The sequence below is a fragment of the Limulus polyphemus genome, unplaced genomic scaffold (genome assembly GCF_000517525.1).
Source record: "Limulus polyphemus unplaced genomic scaffold, Limulus_polyphemus-2.1.2 Scaffold0, whole genome shotgun sequence".
Lineage (NCBI taxonomy): Eukaryota > Metazoa > Arthropoda > Merostomata > Xiphosura > Limulidae > Limulus > Limulus polyphemus.
Genome location: NW_013665610.1, coordinates 3,453,858 through 3,467,308, shown reverse-complemented (window position 1 = coordinate 3,467,308; position 13,451 = coordinate 3,453,858). Strand labels below are relative to the sequence as shown.

General features: G+C 35.8%; 1 protein-coding gene across 1 annotated transcript in view; it reads right to left on the bottom strand.

Moving 5' to 3' along the window:
- Positions 1–13,451, bottom strand: part of LOC106468760 (nostrin-like) — a 62,172-nt gene that overhangs the window by 40,010 nt on the left and 8,711 nt on the right. The window contains exon 2 of the mRNA XM_013929560.2: positions 1,555–1,640. Within this exon, the coding sequence (XP_013785014.2) occupies positions 1,555–1,640 (86 nt within the window). The remainder of the gene's footprint in view (positions 1–1,554; positions 1,641–13,451) is intronic.

Here is a 13,451-nt window from a genome sequence, read left to right as displayed (position 1 = left end):
TGTTTTCATTACATATACAATTTAGTAGAAATGTATTTCATTCTTATAACAGCATTAAATTAGCTTTAGTATGAAATATACTTTTCACAGCATGCCACAAACTTTTGCGTGTATGTAAGTATTATTTAACCATTTTAAAGCAAAGTACTTTCAATAAAACTTTAAAAAAGTTATAAGTTACGAGTTTTTCATACATTTTCTATTAATTTTCAGTGAGTAATGAACATACATAAAAAAAACATTTGTTGTCCTATGAAATACTTTTTATAACATGTAATAAAAAAAAATGGGTGAAGAGAAGTATTTTGACTTATCTGGAAAAAGTTGCGTTATAAACACATTGTCACTGAATAATAATAAAAATCATTTTATTATACAAGTGATAACAAATGTATAGATATTTATTTGCACATACAGATAATTTTTTTATTTTCATTAATGAATCACAGACAAGTCAGGTTTCTAGACATATAACAGCTGACCAACAACAAAGTGTAAGCAATGTGTCTCCTGGAATTTCACAAGAGAAAAAGAAGAAAGCAATTACATAAGTCATTGTATCCCAAAAACATACGGCAATTCACTTAAAACTTTAATACTAAGAACTGCATACACAGTATCACCTGATGAAGGATAAATAGTTTTGCTCTATTTACTATCAACTACCTAAAAATCCTATTGTGTGAAAACCAGGTGCATATTGATATGAGCTTCAAAAACTTGTATATGTAATTTGTCAGGTTGTACATACAAGTAACTTAAGTAATAAAAATTTCTGAACAAAGTATACAGTATATTTTCTATACTCCACCACGCTATACAAAAATTACTGCAAAAACAAGATGTTTTATGTCAATGTTTTAGAAAGATGTCTTTCATCAAGCTTGATATCAGTACAACCATGTGAACACTTTCTTTTCTATAGTTGTATGCTAAAAATTTGCCTTGAAATATCATACTTTTTCTGTCCTGCAAACTGTCAAATTAATAAACTGATGAAAATAATATTTAATGTTAAAAATAAACACTTATATTTTTCATTCTTTTCTCTCTCATTTTCCTAAAAATTACTTAAGTCTAAGCTATCTGCAAGGTTACCAAAAAAGAATGTATCTAAACAACCTTTGATATGTTCCATATATATATATATATATATATACACATATACACATACATGTAAATCTAGAACTGAAACAAAAACTTGCTTGCAAAAAATGGGCACAAATAATACATATCATGAATTTACTGTAACTTCACATGCCACAGGATAAAAACCAATAAAATTCAAGATTTGTGGTCCAAACCAAATACAAAAGTTTTATATGATAGGAATTATATAATCGTTCACCTGAAAGTTCCATTGAAGCATGTTTTGTATTGCCAATAATAGGTAATATTCAGGCCTAACTTGTATAATTTATATGTAAACACTATGTTTTACAACAAAAAACAAAATTACTCAAACCTTTAAATTCACAAACGCCAACAAATATATACTTAAAAGAATATACTACATGAAAAAAAATATTGAGAAAGGCTAAAAGTAGCAGTCACCTTTCATGCAGAACACAAGTTATTTCTTTACAGAAATCTTCTCCTTGTTTTACCAGTTTTCTCAGCTCTTCAAATCCATTTGGTCCCTAACAAAAACAAAAAACACTTGAAGATTTGCTATAGTTAACAGTAAGAATTTAATATACAAATAATCTTATTCTGATTAATGCATACTTAAACTAGCCAGCACCAGCAAAGTTCCTACTATACATATATATCAAAATTCCAATGTCTCATTTTCACTTTATTTAACAATTACTTCTATAAGTTAGTTTATTAAAAGGGTATTATAATACACTGTTCTCAAAATAGTTACATAAAATTATTCTTTCTAGTTTGCTCAATCTATATGACAAGATTCAGTGTGTGTGTGTGTGTGTCACATATCTTCTCCTAAACAGATGGTCACAAAGACTCCCGAGTGGTACCAAACAAATTGTTTCAGTCTTGAGGTTTACTTAAAGGTAAAATCCTTTCCCCCCACCCCCTTAATGAACCCAGGGAATTCAGAAAAATCCCTTCTCTAAATCACTGAACTCACCAACTTCTAAATGGCAGCAAACAAATTGCCTCAGTCCCAAGGTTTAGACAAAGGTAAAATTGGAGTTGAAACAATTATATAAAGAAGAAGTGGAAAGGAGTGTAATGGGGTAAACATACAAACACTCTCACAGGTAGTCCAAGGCTTTGGGAGACAGAAGCAGCCTGAAAAATTGGAAATAAAGTCAACTGATCTCTGTAATAAAGTGTATGAATGTCCAAAAGACTTCTCCCACAGACCAGGAGATGGAGAAATACATTTTCAGGAACAAGTGAAAGATGAAACAGGAAGCCAAAGAATCAAGTGGGAAAGTTGTGAAAGCCTGGAGAACAACACAGAGGTTCCAGTCCAGAAGAGGGACAACTAATGAGAAAGGACTTGAGAGGTCTGTAAGTAAAGAATAAAAGGGGAGAAGGGTCAAGTATGATGCAAAAGGTTGTGAACAAAGCTGCACTATAACCAGTGGTTGTTGACACAAATAAGCCTCTGTTCAAAAAGTCAGGTAAAAAGGCAGTGAGATGGGGCAGGGTAGAACAACCCAGGAAGAGAGTGGGAGAAGAAACAGCAGTGGTAAACGATCCATTTGTACTGATAAAGAGCCAGTGTGGAAGACCAGCAAGAACGAGACAGAAAGTGAGCTAGTATGCATGAAAACCTGATGGTCAAACAAGAGATCAAACAGATCTCACACATGAAGATGATGTGATACCACATTGTGAAAGATGGACATCCGAAAATGGCATAAAAGGGACCTCTAAAGGAAAATTGTAAAAGGCTTCTTGGACATCAAGCAGAACGAGATGGAAAAATCACAAATGAGCCAGAAAAAGAGGTGCAATTAAAAGAACCCGGCCATAATATTTAAATTCAATACAATGCCTAAATAGTTGTTGTAGATATTACATAATAATTTTACTTCCATGGATCAATTTTCCTAACTCATTTCCTCTTGAAAACATTTTTAAGTTTTGCTAACATAAAAATATACATTTGCCCATTTTTTTACATATTTGTATCATGACAGTAATGAAAATTACCACACATCATTCTATACAACAGTACATACAGCAAAAGTAAACAGAAATCCAACTACAAGTAATTTTTGTTTATAATAAACAATGTGGGTTGTACTTAAAAAAAGAATTGATAAAAAAATCTAGGTTCATAATTACAAAAATAAAATGATTACTGTCACATGATGTAATTTTATACTAATGCATATACAATAAAAGATGGATAAAAACCCAACAGTTGCACCATCCAACATGAAAACAAAATTGTTTATCTCCTCCACAAAACCATCATGAACATGCTTTCTGTCCTCACTTGTTTATCATTCTATTATTTCTCACATTATTAAAAATATAAGCCGTAATGACATGAGGTAATTCAATTCTTCAAGTCAACATTCATCATCAAAACAAAATCTAAGTTAAAATAAAGCATAAGAAACATGAAAACCTCAGAACTTCTGGAAGGTGATTAGGTTCTTTCTTCAGATAGTAAATTGGAAATACACTTATGCTAAATATAGCTAATTACTTTACACAATTATCTAAGAAACTTTTCAAAGAATACTAGCTAAAGTACAAACCATGTATTCAGACAAACCATCACAGAAGTTTTTAAATTCTTAACAAACAAAAACATTTCTCAAAAGACAAATCTGCATCTTGGATTTCAAAATTTAAACCTAATACACTTAACATTTATATTTATACATGTATTTCCAACATTTCATTTCCATCACTCAAATACACCAAATAAATGAATGTAAAAACTCCAACAATTTTGAACATCTAAATAGTCTCCTTTGATTTTTATACACTTTTAGAGAAAACTTATACGACTTAATTTAAGAGTCATTATAACATTCATCTCCTTTCTTTTTATAAAATATTTCTATCCTTTATTGAATTATGAGGACAAAAACTGCACAAAATACAGTTCTTTCAATGAGGCTATAAATAATCTTACATCAGTTTTCACATACTTAGATAAATACAAATAGAACCAATAACTATTTGCCATTTTCACCACAGTTAAACATTCAGTAGAAGTCTTCATGACACAAATGATTCTCTCATAAGACATTTTTTCCAACCACTCTACATGCATAACTTCTCAATACCTATTTTACACATTCTGTTACAAATGTTAGGGTCTTTTTCAATATTAAATATATTTTCAGTAGAGCTAGCCTCTCTTAACTTGTTAGTATCGTTTGGAAATATTGACATACATAATGAATATAAAAGTCACAAGATCCAACCAGTGACATTCTTCCAGAATGGAAAACACTTATCACAATTTATGAATTTCTATCATTAAGCCAATTTTCTATTTACTTTTTAATAATTCAATAAATTTCATAAGCATTCACATATATAAATAATTTCAAAGACTTTTGAAAAGTCAAGAGATATAACAAACTGAAAACCCTGACCTAAAAAGATAGTAGTTTAACAAATTGATAAGGGAAAAAGAATTTAAAAACCATACTAGGAATCATCAAATGTTTTTCTAAGTTACTACTGACAGTAGTTCCAAAACTTTATTAACAACAAAAGTCCAACTAATAAGCCTACAGTTTTCCAGCTTCTTCCTACACCATTAGAAAAATAAAGATTGCATTGAAAATCTTCCTATTATTAGGAATTTCCAATATTAAGAGAATTTCTGAAAAATAACACTTACAGTATTCACTAACTCTTTGTTATAGTTTTTCAATTTCATAAGTCTCATCAAGGACAGGTGCTTTATTCTAAAAAGAGCTTTGAACTTTTTAAACAAACAGATGTGTAAATTAATTAAATATTAGAAAGAACTATATTATTTAAAATTAGCACAAGTTTTTTTGTTTTGTTTTGTTATCAGTTGAACATAGTAAACCTAATAAAATATTGCAAACAAAATAAACATGTTTTGCATTTACTTTGTACAACTAATAAAAACTTGTGTGAAGATTAGTAAATAGCTTTATCACAGATAAATAGTGAAGTGTGTAATTTATATATACAAGATAATAGTACAAGTTTCTAACAAGGTAATTACTTAACACAAGGTTAGATTATGAAACTAGAAATGACATTCATGTCAATATTCCTTTGAAAATAAAACCTTGTAAGCTCTCATTTCTAAAATATTTATATGTATATTACGTAAATGTAAACAATTTTTCTTGTTTCAGTATAAAACAAACTAAAATTTTCTAGAGCGGTGGTTCTCAAACTATAGTTCACAGGCTCTTTTCAGGAGGTCCATGGGAATGTTGCATAATCACAAAGGAAACATTGTGATCTACCAAGATAATAAAAATTAAGGTGGTCTGCAACCAAAAAGTTTGTAAACCACTCTTCTACAAAATAAAAAACTAATAAAAAGTAAAAATAGCTATTTATAAAAACTGTACTGTATGAAAAACCTGTAACTGTTCATTAATTTTTCATTTCTACTCCTCACATTTGCATGTCTAAATTTTTTCACAAGTCAATTTCTTCATCAAAAGTTTTATATTCCATGAAAGTTACAAGATAAGCAAAGCCTTAAAATTATATTTTTACAAGAAATTTTACAAATTTATTATAACACTTTCTCGTGCTCTACCACCAAATTTTAAAGCTATACATGTACACTGTATATCTTCATGCATACATGAATTTGATATATTGCACAAGTCTCACACTTTACAGTTACCTGAATGAGTTAACTGAATTATAACTATTTAAGGCTTGAAGACATACCTATATACTCACGTGTTATGTGCACCATGGTTCATCACAAAACAAACTATTCATCACTGCTCAAATTAGTATACTAAACATTCATCCTTCAATAACTGGTCAAATTGTTTAATATCAATAATTATCTCTAAAAAAATTACCAGACTGTGGTCATCTATAACTTAAGTTAAAGTAGAGATTTAAGTTTATAAGGGTTTAAGATTTAATAGGTGGTAAATTTAAGTCTTTTTAAAAAGTGCATGATTGTGAAAAGTCTATATTTCTGCCCAACAAAAGATCTAATCCAATATAATTCCTAGCATGTATTGGCTTGCATTGCTTGGATACTAAAATTATTATACATTAACCACTGTTAACAATATTATTTCTAAAGAAACACAGCAAAAATATGGTACACTCTCCAAGAGATTATAATATTCCACATTACTCTGTTGTAAATATATAGCTAAATCTATTCACTGTTACAACTTACAGGAGAGAACTGTAAATGTTATATGGTGAAAGAATTTGTCACCAGCACAGTTGTACAACTTATGGGTCTGAACTATGTAATAGCAATTTGAGCCAGTAGGTTTTACATTTATGTAGTAATTAGTACAGTACACTGTTAGTTTTAATGCTGACATTGAAGATTGTGGCTAAAATTTAAAACGTACAACAGTTCTGAAATCATACACAAAGTCTCTTACAATAATATTCCTGTTGCCAATGTGGGCCATCAACATGCAACTTTAAATGAGCACTGTAAATGTTAGAGATAATAAATGTGATTATTTCACTTCTGTGTAGTACTAGTAGTACAGGAATTTGAACTCTTTACAGAATCACACTGAAAATGATACAGTTCTATAGAGTATAGTATTCTTATTATTTTAAACTAAAGATGGTTAACCTTTATTTTTTTGAGGAAAGGTAAAAATGCCGATTAATTTTTTTATATACACATGAAAACAAAAAATATTAATACGAATTAAAACACGTGCAAACTTAACTCAAAATCGTGTGAAAATACGAATAAAACCATTACCTTATTTTGTTGTTTTTTACCCATGACATTAGATTTACATAGAATTACAAAGTTGCATCAGAACCCAAAACGACTTGTTAATGTTAAGTAGAAATAAAACGAAATTAATTACTTCTAAGACCAAACTTGTTACCTCTTGCTTTAGTTTATTACTAAGTAAAACTGCTAATGAAAATTGGCTGTAACTTATGGTACAAAGTTCCAAATGCATCGATAACTCATAAGTCTCTAACTGTAATTCCAACACGCGCTTGTAAATAAATAACATCTAACGCAGGATGTCGTTCGTTTAACACTATGGGCAGTTAAGCGCGTGTCTCATCCTTTAATTAAGATCAGGTGACCGATGACGATCTTCAACGGTTAACTTCTTATAACCAATGACAGTGTTAAAACAGGGGGAAAAGCCAATCACATACGCAAAATAGAAACATTTAAACTTTCATTATACGGCTCTAATCCTTTAATATTTCGTCCGATATTATTGTTACAGTAAGTAATGAAACTATGCGACAGTTTTTATGATTATATTGCCGTTAATGTTATAGCGTAAAAATGTGCATCTATAACATATGCGCTTTGTCCTTATTATTCGGTAATTACATTGAAAAGTTATGTTTACACGTGCATTCTACATAATCCATTCATGAAAATACGAAATAAGTATTTACTCGATTAAACTACAGCTTTAACATCTGTATTTAACGATCAAATATTTCTGATTAAATATATTTTAAACAACTACAGTTTTAGAAAACGCAGAAATGTGATGTAGGCACTTTTTATAGCCTGTAAAAACTATCTTCCGAACATGTGACTCCTTCTGTGTGCCTCTACCAAACTATCACTTCGAAGTTTGGCAGATGACGGAAGCACCGGAAGGGTAGGGAGTGTGATTGGAGGGAAGTACCTATCGGAAATACATTTTCAGTATAGGAAATGTATAACTTCCAATACGGTGTTTCCCTCTACTCACAAGATTAGCTAGAATCCCACACTGATTAGGAGGAGGGACCGGTGTGAGGGAAAACAGATGTACCGCCCCCCCCCTCCCCCGAGAGCACTCGAAAGGTATTCCTGTAGATGAGAGAGTCAGATCCGACGATCTGGAGAGGGGAACCGCACCACTTCTGATCCAGGTATACTTTTCCAGTTCAGGAATGTGTAAAAATCAGGGCAGAAAATGACAGGAGCACATGCTAGTGGGAGAGAAAGCAGTAAGAAAGTGATCCTAACCGAAGAAAGATATAGTAACTCAATCCCACAATAAGAAGTGGGTAAATAAGTAGAGTGGCTAGGGCATGATGGTCCGTACTCGGTAAGTCAACTTCATCCAAAACCTCCTTGTGGGGTACCAAAATCCGCACGAGGGTAGGATGATGATCATACCATCTTCATCTCAAACCGAAGGATAGAACCAGAAGAGTCCCACATATCTCAACTGTGACCCACAACACAGAAGGAGGAAGATAGACAATCCAAAACCTGTGCGATGACTTATGTTGATTTTGTTTGCTCGAAAACCAGCCTGCAGGATACTGACATCCACGTGAGGGTAGGAAGAGGGCTCCCAATCAAAGGTGTGAACTGCATTTTGACGTCTTACTCCATTGTATGTTTAATCTCAAATTGAAGGATATTACATCATCTACATCAGCAGAACACCACTGCCCTATTCTGAACTGAATGGTTATAGCCATCTTACGTGGAACCCATCCAGCAGGGTGCCTCCATGGTCAACCACCCTAGCAGTTTGAAACTGGTGAGTGGTAAGGACTCTTATACTCCACTATAAAAAAGAAGGGCGAGAATGCGTTGGAGAGCCCGGAGGAACGTCAACACCCGAGACAGTGCAATGGGTGATCACGAAACCCTATTTTGAAAAGCAGACCATACCAGTTTATTCAATCGAGGCATGGCAGAGATGAGCGGCTGTCCCCTTCTGCTTTACCCATGAAGTCCATGGGTGGTTAGTCTGGGATGGGCCAATTTATGAAGCAAATATCGTGAGGTTATTCACCTAAAAATGATATTGTGAAACACCCCCTATCTCAAAGGTAAGTGTGCTGAGCCATGGAAAGAAAGTGCTATTCGACATGGCATATAGTGTGAATTTAGAGTTAAAGAATACCTAGCTAAGCACCATCGCCACCCAGCAGGATCCAAGTAATGAAGGTATGAAGATTGGGCCCCTAAAGAAAATAAATGATTACTAAAAACTTACCCAGTGTCAGAGTCGCACCAAAGACTAGAGCATAGGTACAGGTGGAAGGCAAAAACCCGAAGGAAACCGAAATCACGAAATGATGTAAATAAAGGGATTTGAACAAGTTAGGGTTGGTCTACATGCCCAATTGTATATTTCTTCCTGAAGACGAGAAGCGAGTGAAAATGTGAAGTGTTGGATTTGATGAGAGGTAACACAGTACAAAGTACAGTGGGAAGGGGACAAGGAGGAATAAACCAACTGGATCAAATGATGAAACCAAATTGGTGAGTGTAAAAGGAGAAAGATCCCTGGACAAAGAGGGTTGCCAAGGCATAAAGAGACAGGAACAGGAACCATGGAAGGAAGCCTTGCAGACAATATAACAATGAAGGATACGCACAGGTTCTGGATTGGGATGGGGTAGAATGAGAAATAGAGGGTAGGGAAATAAGTGAAAAGGAGGAGTTACCCTCATGAGTCGCAGAGGTTTGGGGGAGGAGGGAATAATCCCAATAAAGGAGAAGATAGGTATGATGGTAAAGTGTGCATCTAACACTGATGGCAAACAAGTCAGACCGTCAATGCCCACAGGCCAGGAGGAGAAGAAATACATCTTAAGAGCCCAGTGAAACAAAGAAGACGAGGATATAGGTTTGAATGGAAGTAAGGGAATGGAGAACCACATTAATATTCCAATCCAGAACGGCAGGTCGTAGAGGAGGTCGACAAATCTGGAAGGAATGGACTAACATGGTAAGGATGTGGTAACAGGAAAGGTGAAAGGTATGGGATAAACATGCCCAATAACCTGAAGTAAAGAAGGGCAAGCAGCCAGAAAACACTGAGCTGAACCCAGATGCAAAAGACCTTCCACTTTTGCTGATACACTTCCATGGAGGAAGGATGGATGGATTGGGCTAAATGAGAAGCTACATGATAGGAGAAACCAGATTTCCTCACCAATGACTGGACAAAAGTCAGGTGTGAAGACAGAGGATATGATTGCGGGATGTAGAATCAGGGTTGAAGAAGGAGGTCGGGTAATAAGGGAAGTGGTACTGGAGGGAATAATTGTAAGTGGAGTAAACAGGGAAACCATGGTTGAGCTGGCCAGTAGGGAAAGATCAGAAGGACTCCGGCATGGAGTGGCATGGATCAAGAAAACTATCTGATGAAGTAATTGGATAGGAAGATAAACACACAGGAATTTGTGTGCTCAACCCTGGTTGAAGGCATCTAAAACCAAAGCCCGAGGATGAAGAATTGGGTATTACGATAGGGGTAACTGGTGATTGATGGCATTGGCAAAAGCATCGATGTGAGGAACACCTTACATCGATGCAAAGCCACTGGAAAACAAGGGGATGAATGGACCACTCTATCTGGTAAACCTTGTCAGGCAATTAAAAAATGTGTTGTGCATGGGCCCAATATGGGAGATCCAACATGCAAAAACAGACAGATCTCGACCAGGTGCTGCCTTGGTGATTGATATAAGCCACCACCATGGAATTGTCAGAATGGATCATTACCAGACAATGTTTGGCAATGGGAAGAAAGTGATCCAAGTCCAGACAAATGGCTAGGAGCTCTAAGACATTGATATGTAAAGATTTTTCATTTAGAGACCAATGATCCAAAGCCTCCTGGTGATCGACCTACACACTCCAGCCCACAAGGGATGTGCCCATAAACAGATGTAAGTCCAGATGAGAAGGAGGAAGTGGGACACCTGCCAATTCGTGAGATTTGTCCAACCACCAAAGGAGATCATCTACAAGGGAAGGAGGAAGAGTGATGGGAGCATCCAAGGGATCACAAGCAAGGTTCCATTGATTGTGCAGAGTCCACTGAAGGGAGCGCATGTGTGACAGTTGAGGGAGATTAGTGGTGTCATAGAAGACCACATCCCCAAAAATGACAGAACTTTCATGTGCAGAAAGTGAGGGAGCTGACAGGGTGTGGCAAACTGACAATTCCATAAAACAGAGTCTGAGAGGAAAAGGTTGGGCCCAAATGAGGTAAGTGTTGAAAAAAGAAACCCAAAAGTACATGGTATTGGGTAGGACTTCTAATATTTGATCAACCAGCCTACCCGAGCAGCTTCGAGAAAGAGCTGACGAGTATGACAGGCCAACACCTGTTCGGAATGGGCCAAAAGTAGCCAGTCATCCGTGTAAAAAATGCATGAAGATGCAGAGTAAAAGCTCGCCACCCAACAGAAAATGTACGGAGCCAAAGCCAGCCTGAAGGGTAGGGTGCAAAATTCATATACCACCCCTCAATGTACAAACCAAAGATAAGGACGAGACCATTTTGAGATGAGAATATGCAGATGGGCATTAGAGACATCCACCTTGGTCACTCATAGACCTGGAGAAAAAGCTCACCAAAGATTGAGGTAGGACTCCATGGTGAAACGTGGTAGGTGATCAAAGTGATTGTGGCAGGACAGATCAATGACAGGCATCCAGCCCCCAGTCTTTTGGGGAACAACAAACAGATGGGAGTAAAACTCCAGTGAATGATGTGGAACAGGTTCTATAGCTAGTTGGGTGAGGAGGTCCTGTACTGCCTCTGATAGACATTGGAAAGCTACTGGATCCCGAGGAGAAGGGAAGGAAACAGGTACCTGGGACAAGGGATATGGGGCAAGAAATAGAATTTTGAATCCCTCTGACAAACCCAAACATCTGAGATGAAAGGTGTCACCAATGAACAAAGGATGCAAGGCAAGCTCCCACCGGGCCCAAACCCACCAAGTAGTCACTGGAACTGTTGGTGGAGTATCGTGCATCGTCAAGAAGCATGGTGAGACATAGCACCACTGGAAGGAGGGACAAGTAAGGGATGGGAAACTGAAATAGGTGCCACACTTGGCTCTGACTGAGATAAACAAAAAACTAGATGGGAAATGGTAGAGTGTTACTGGGCAGATGCCGCTCGAGACTCCAAGGATTCCAGGACCACATCAAAGACAAAATGTCTTAAAAATGGAGCCATAAACAAATCCAGGAGATAAAACAGCATCCTGACCCAAAAGATCCCAACAACAAAGATACTACATATGTAAAGCATGAACTCAAGACAATAAATGAGCCAATGTGGAGGTAAGAGGCAGAAGGTGTCCCCAGAAAACCCCTCAGAATTTCTGAGAAAAGTCCCAGACAGGAGGTGAATCAGGGAAAGGTACCGCAAAAGGATCGTGAGAGTAAGACAGAGGCAGAAAAATTGGGTATGGGTGAGACTAATAAGAGATTCAGGGCCAGCCCCCAAATGGGCAAAACTGAACCCAACAGCTGTTGGTCGAGATATGGACAATCTGTCCTATGAAATGCGATAGCCGACTGATTTGACACCCATGGGGGACAAGACATACTAACACCATGAACCCGATTGTCAGAGAACAGGGGAAACACCAAATAGGGTTGGGAAGTATGTTCATGCAATAACAGAGGATGCGGGTCATAGGATATAGGAGCAAGGGATAAAATATCACATACCTGAGAAATAAAGTCTGAAAAAACCATGGACGGCAAATATAATCCTCAGGGAGGATATGGGAAGGCACGGAAAAATCAGGAGGTGGAAACAGGAGATCAAAGTCCTCGTTAACCTGATCAGGTTCCACAGGTTCAGGAGGAAGAGGGGCAGTGTCAGGAGATAAAGGTTGATCCATATAATGTTTAACCTCCCTGCAAATAGACTTAGACAAAACTCCCGTCAGCCAAACAAGAAGTGGAAGATTGGTAGAGGCATATAGAGGGAGTCACATGCATCACATGAGTGTACTATGATCCTATTGGTGGATAGGTGATGCATGAGAGACATATTGGAATCATTTGATTCCAATAGGGGTGTGTGGAAGGCTTGTGGCATGCGTAATAAAAAAGTTTGCATATAGAGGGCAGCAATAAATGAGAATAACTAATCTTGTGAGCGAGGAAAGTATCGTATTGGAAGGTGACTACAAAGACACAAATTGTTCATTGTAACTAGTGCTGAAGATAACATAGTAAGTAGAAAGCCTACCAGAAGAAAAAGTGAGAAAATGAAAAAGATTCTTCAAATTAAGAACTGTAAACTGAAGAAGAAGAATTTAATATTAATATGGCAAAGTTGCCAATAAATATACCTAAATAGAAATAAGCTACAAAACCTCCCAAGTATGGTAAAAGTTTCCATGGATCAGAACCCCCAAACACAAAATATCTGGAACAGATAACAATTTGAAAGATGATAATCCATAGAATCAATGCTTTTCCTCATCTGCTCCAGAATTATGATGATAAAAACTCCTTAACACACCGTTAAACAGTAATATAATAATATTATTTGATAAGTTGTTTTTGTGTTGCTTTGAAGTATAAATCTGAT